This window comes from Athene cunicularia (assembly GCF_003259725.1).
Source record: "Athene cunicularia isolate RWA chromosome 5 unlocalized genomic scaffold, athCun1 chr5_part2, whole genome shotgun sequence".
Taxonomy (NCBI): domain Eukaryota; kingdom Metazoa; phylum Chordata; class Aves; order Strigiformes; family Strigidae; genus Athene; species Athene cunicularia.
This window is the reverse complement of record NW_020799102.1, coordinates 1,150,953-1,156,976: the sequence shown is the minus strand read 5'-3', so window position 1 is coordinate 1,156,976 and position 6,024 is coordinate 1,150,953. Positions and strand designations below refer to the sequence as shown.

At 44.9% G+C, this 6,024-nt stretch overlaps 1 protein-coding gene across 1 annotated transcript; it reads right to left on the bottom strand.

Annotated features, from left to right (window-relative positions):
- Window positions 1–3,920: 3,920 nt before the first annotated feature.
- Window positions 3,921–6,018, bottom strand: CHST14 (carbohydrate sulfotransferase 14). Its single transcript, XM_026850278.1, has one exon. It carries the CDS (start codon window positions 6,007–6,009, stop codon window positions 5,029–5,031), a length of 981 nt encoding a protein of 326 aa, XP_026706079.1. The 5' UTR covers window positions 6,010–6,018; the 3' UTR covers window positions 3,921–5,028.
- Window positions 6,019–6,024: the final 6 nt, after the last annotated feature.

Genomic DNA, 6,024 nt, shown 5'->3' with positions numbered 1-6,024 from the left:
TTGCAGGTGTAACATTGGAATCGGTAAAGAAGATGACACATGAAATAAGATTATTGAAACAGTAAAGGATCCTGACCTGTCCCGCTCCCTCATCCAAAGGGGAATGTCAAACCAGCAGCTCCGGATGCCAAAACCCAAATGGTACTCCTCTTCTCCACCAGTGTAGACCAAGCACAGTGCTGAAGGTATTAAACATATTCACCGCAATTATATAAACAAGACAGAACAGGGACTGATTTCCCAGGCCTCTCAGAAAATTCCCTACATGTGGCTAATCACCGAGAAACGGGGACCTTCCGTCCCACATGCAGAGATTTTTCTGTGTCCCAGTGCTCGTTCCTGATGGATATGCTCAGAGCTACAGTACTCCTAGCACTGCAGAAATGGAGATCTTTTCCACAGGTCGTTAAGGAAGTGCATGCATGAGCTTAAGGAAGATCACCTTAACCAGACTTTTCCATGAGCAAGGAAATTAATCTCAGGTGTAACAGATGAACTATGAGAAATAACACAGGAAATTAATTTAAAAAAAAATAATTGTGACAGGTTGCAATTGCTTATTTTTAGCTCTTTGTGTGGGATAACAAAATATTTGTATGTACATAAACCTGTAATGAACTTCTAAAGCAAAGAGACATCCTAGAAATTAGCACGGCATAAATGCATGCCTGTATAAATGAGGAATTCTTTGTGATTACATCCTGTAACAGAGAGTTACAACAATTTAGGAAGCTGGTAACCAGCTTTAGAAAACATTACTTTCTGGCTACTGGGACTTTTTTACTTTCAGCAAAAAGAGATGTCACCGAACTGGACAGATGCAGATACACAGGACAGGGAGGAAGACAATACAGCGAGCAGTGATGGACAGTTACCTTCTGATGCCTGATCACTAAATCCCTGAGACAAAGGATTTTATGCCCCTGTGTTCCCTCCAGCACAAAACCTCACATTGTTACATCTATGTATTCCTCATAATATATCTAATAACATAATGCAATATAGAAACATATTCCTGTCTGGAGTTAGGCACGACTGTTGCCAGCAAGCAGCCCAGGACTGAACATGCACCAAGCGTGACTACCTGCAAATTAACCGCGTCATGAGCCAGGTATTTGGCAACGTGAACCTGGGGAACTTGACCTTCCAAGAGAGATTTTTCCCTGCCAGACTCTTCATCCCTTGCCTTCTCCGATCACTGCCTTTTCTAAACAAGGGATTAAAGCATGTGTAAAACACCAAACAGCCAAGCACTAGGATAAAATCAAGTGTTAAGGTGCCCTGGCTGCCTTAGGGTGATTCCTTCTCTGGTAGAAAAACATGAGCAGAGGACAGTTTCAGCATCTGTGGGACTAAAGGGAGCTCTGTGCTCCACGTCACGCAGACAAGCGCATGCAGCTCTGGATGTTGTGCAGGTGCCAATCCAAGGGAAAAAGAAATCACTGGGTCCCTGTTTGTCACCAGCACTCACACGACAAGAGCGACGCTCTTGTGGTCTTAACATGGTGTTGCAGAAAGGCATCAAGAGCTGTGAGCGATGAAAGGATGGAGTAAAATAAATTCTCCTCTCAACTTTGGGTGAAATGGATTTACGGGTCCAAGAGTTTCCAGGGAAGGAGGAATAAACGCATGCTCATAAATGGTAAAATTCATGAGCATGTAAAACACTTCTTGTTTTGTTTGTTTGTTTTTCGGTAGGCAGGCTAAGAAAGAATTAGTGATAAATTAAAATAACATCGTGGTAATTTAGAGGGAACCAGAAGCTCTCCATAGAATGAGATGGAACTAAACACTGAAGCATCTCCACACACCCAGGCACGCTTCTACAGGGAAAACACAAGAACAGCAGGGTCAGGGCTGGGATTTATCAGCACGACATTAACAAAAGCAAGTGAGGGAAACGAGTGACAAAACCCCAATGCCAAAACCTCAAGTTCTTTACCTGGGGAAGTCTGGGGCACTGAGTATAGTATTGAGGCTTAATAAAAAATCATCACTCAAAAGAGGAAAGATCACCTTTTTGTTCTGCTGGGTGGCTGCAAGGACGGAGTCAGAACAGTGGTAAAAGCAGCTGCCAAACTGGAACAGATCAGAAAGCAGAAGTGTTAAACAGTTTGATTAAACCAAACCAGTATGTAACTTTACAGTTTTTATCCTTGTTTGTACTTAAGATGCTGTGAAATCGCCTCCTCCCTGCTTTTGGAGACATTACCCCTTTCCCCGTTCTCCAGGTCTCCACAGAGGAGGGCTGGCTCCTGCTCCGCATCTCTCACCTCCAGCAGTTGCTGTCAGCTGTGGAATTTGCTCCTGATTTATTCCACACCAGAGAAACACCTGACAAAAGAAAGAAATTATACAGCTGCTGAGGGAGATTACTTTTTTTCCTTCCTACTTGGCCAAAAGCTTTCTCAGGAAATTGTATTATTGGCCATGGATAAAATGAAGTACCACTAATGGAAAGCTAATTGATTTTTCGTATTTGCTGACTTGCAGCAAAGTGGTAAGAAAATCAAAGATAGTCTGTAACCTCGATCAAGTAAGAGAAGTAAGCTTTAGAGGTACATGACAAAATGCCCCCTGCTTCAGCTTTTAGGAGACTTTTCCACGTTCCATACATTTTTGCCAGGTACAGGACAAACTTCTACCCAAGCTACGAGGTTTTGCAGGTTTTGTCTGCATCAAAAGCCTCCTTACAGGAGGGGACATGGAGGTGGGAGGCTGTTTACTTTTATTTAAAGAGAAGGAGGTGATCAATGACAACCAGCAGAGGAGTAAGACACAGTCAAAGAAAAGCAAAATCTTTCTGTGTGCAATAAATTTGATTAAGGGGATAAGAGACAAAAAATTAAATATAGAGAACAGAAGCTGCAACAGATAAATAAGTGGCATAAACCTTTAAAACTACTGAGAAATAAACATTTAATTAAAAACCCAAATGCTAAACAAGCAGGAAGCGTTCCCTCAGCTTCACAAGAACAGATAAAGATAGTAAAGTCTAACCAGCTCATTTCTAGTTAGAGACCTGAAGGTGAGGCTTAATTAAAACTCAGACCACCCCACATCAGCATCAGTTTTACAAAATACAATCAGATTCCCAGCGGGTATCTGGCGCTTTTGGCTGGAGAAAAAGAGAGTGCTCCAGCTCTTCCAGCACCTGGCACCAAACATTCCTGTGTTGTCACTAAAATCACTGGGGACAGACAGAAATTCTGCAGGTTTCAGACCGGGCACAAGGAGAGCAAAGCCAACTTCTAACCCATTTTTTGTACAGGGTAGGTGGCCGCGGAGGCGAGGATGTAGCCAGGAGCTGAAGGCCACAAATGAGCCTGTCACTGCTCTTGTGCCTGGCCACGATCTCATCAGGAAAGGTTAAAAAAAAAAAAAAAAAAAAAAAAAAAAAAAAAAAAAAAAAAAAATCACTCAACTCGAACTTTGCTGGGCTACTGACCTCAGCAGCAGGAGATGGTGATTTCACCAGTTTATAGATACAGTAAACCTATTACATTAAGTCATGCTCTAGGCAGGATTTTTCATCCCACCACTTTGAGGTTGAGTGGATGTGGCTCCATGCCCTCCTTTCAGACACTCACAAATCAAGCAGGAAACCATCCACTCCCTGCAGTATCTAAATCCATCCCTACTGCCTTGTATCAACTCCACGGCAATTAGGGGCCTACTTTGCTGCTGACTGCTGCTTTTCATCCCACTGCCCATCACGTAATTGTCTCCTAGTTCAGTGCAGATGCATTTCTTTCTGCACTTGTTACCTCCGCTTTGGCACTGAAAACACAAATTCATCAAGGCAGGAACTGCCAATTCATCATACTTTCACACCATGGCTTAGCACAAGAGGCAGAAAGCCTCCCCAAGGTTGCAAATAAACACTACCATCGAAGGAAAAGCACCAAGCAACAGACTGATTCATATAAAAACTTTATTAGGAACGAGGACACAGCCTCCCAGGAACAACATCCAACATTATCTCCCAAACTTTTACAATTTATCAGCCGTAATTAAATACAAGTAGCTATAAAAATGGTGTGCACATCTATATAAAAAGGGAGAACTAATCCTCAAGTCACCATTGGTTCAAAACATGGAGAAAGTAATTTTCCACGGTGGTTTGCATGCGTGTGGGCACACAGACACCCACGGAGGCTGTGAGCTGCCCTGGCATGCGATGGGGTTTTGGTGCTTTCCATCACAGGAACCAGTCTGGGTTTTGGTCTTTCCAGAGTCTGTATTGCTTTAATCCAGAGAGAAAGAGAGAGAAGAGCAAAGGGTTATGGCTTGATATTGCACCTGATATGGTATGCTGGGTAAATAGTTGGTACTTTTGAATCTTAAAATCACACAAAAGTGAATATTATCCTATCACTAGTTTTATTTCAACGGTAAATAATAATAATTAATAATAGTAATAAAAACAAGACTTGCTACTGTTAACAGAAAAAAAGACCAACCTCATTTAACCGCCATCTACAGATGAGAAAATAAACGATAAATAGGGCCTAGTTTATAAAAACCTTTTCTTCTACTCATACCCCAAAAAATAACTCCTGCCTAATCCAGCACCAGTTTTAACACCGCTAATTTTTAGCGCATCAACCACTATATTGTTAATAGCACATCAACTGCTATATTATGATTGCTATTACTATTTAGTACAAAACACAAAAAAGGAGGAAAAAATACTCAAAATATATGTTTCTCAATTTCCTTATGGATGTTTTCCATATTGTGCCATAACAAAGAATTTAAAGCAAAATAGATATACAAAAGCTACTGTGCTCAAGTCAGCGGCATATGTACACATTAAAATCAAAACAATACAAAAAGTATTCTAGTAGCAAAGGCAATATATAATATTTTATATAAAACAGAGTCTGAGAAGTATAAAATTAGGAAATAATGCATAGAAGAGCGTGTTTCACAGGCCCTGCAGCAACGTGTTGTTCGCAGCAACGGCTGCATGAGCAAATCCTTGCAGCGTAGGCAGAATTCACACCAGAACCCGACATGAACAACTCACTGCCTGCAGAATTCGCTGGTTATGTTGGGAAGGGGGTAGGCAAAGAGGGTGAAATCTAGGATGTATTTTTGTAACAGCTCTTTTATCAGCCGGCGTTGGGTGTTGCACAGGTAGTAATGGAGCGTTTCTGCCGTCACGGGCTTGTACCAGGACTGCCGTTCGGGGAAGCGGATGAAGGAGGGCGACTGGACTCGCTCGAGGACGTAGTCGGCGTCGGCGTTCAGGCGCTCGTAGGAGCCGATGAAGTCGTACCTGACGGCGCAGGGCTGGCAGAGGTTGTAGATGGGCATCCAGTGCTCGTTCATCCTCTCCACCTCCTCGTCCAGCAGGTACCGGAGAAATTCAGAGAAGGTCACGTCGTCACCGGCCGAACTCCCCCCGTTCTTCCGGTACCGCCTGATGATCTCCACCCCGTACTTCTGCTGATACTCCTTAATCTCCCCAAACTTATTGCGGTAGGCCGAGAGCAGCCTCTCCACCGGGTTCCGCACGAAGATGAACTTGTAGTAGTTCTTCAGGCGGTAGCTGATCTCGTCTGGCTTCATGTCCCCCAGGAACACCAGGTCGCTCTTGTGGTCCATCTTCAGCTTGACGTCGACGCTCTCCAGCGCCCCGTCCAGCACCTTCAGGATGCGCTTCCAGTTGGAGCAGGCCACCTTGGGCACGTAGCAGTACAAGAAGCGGTACTTGTCGCTGACCAGGAGGTGCCGGAGGACCGTCCGCCGCTGCCCGGCCGGCAGCTCCCAGACGCTGCGGGGCATGGCCGGCTGCCCGCAGACGGCGCGGATCGTCCGGTTGCGGATGTCCCGCAGCACCTCGGATTCCAGGTCGCCGGGGCCCCCCTCACCGCCGCCGCCTCGCCGGGAGAGCTCCCCCGCCGCCGGGTGCAGCGGCAGCGGCTTCACCTCGGCCAGGATGCCCTTCTCGATCATGAGGAGCAGCCCGCTGGAGGCCAGGATCACGCCGAACATCAGCATGGAGGGCAGCAGCAC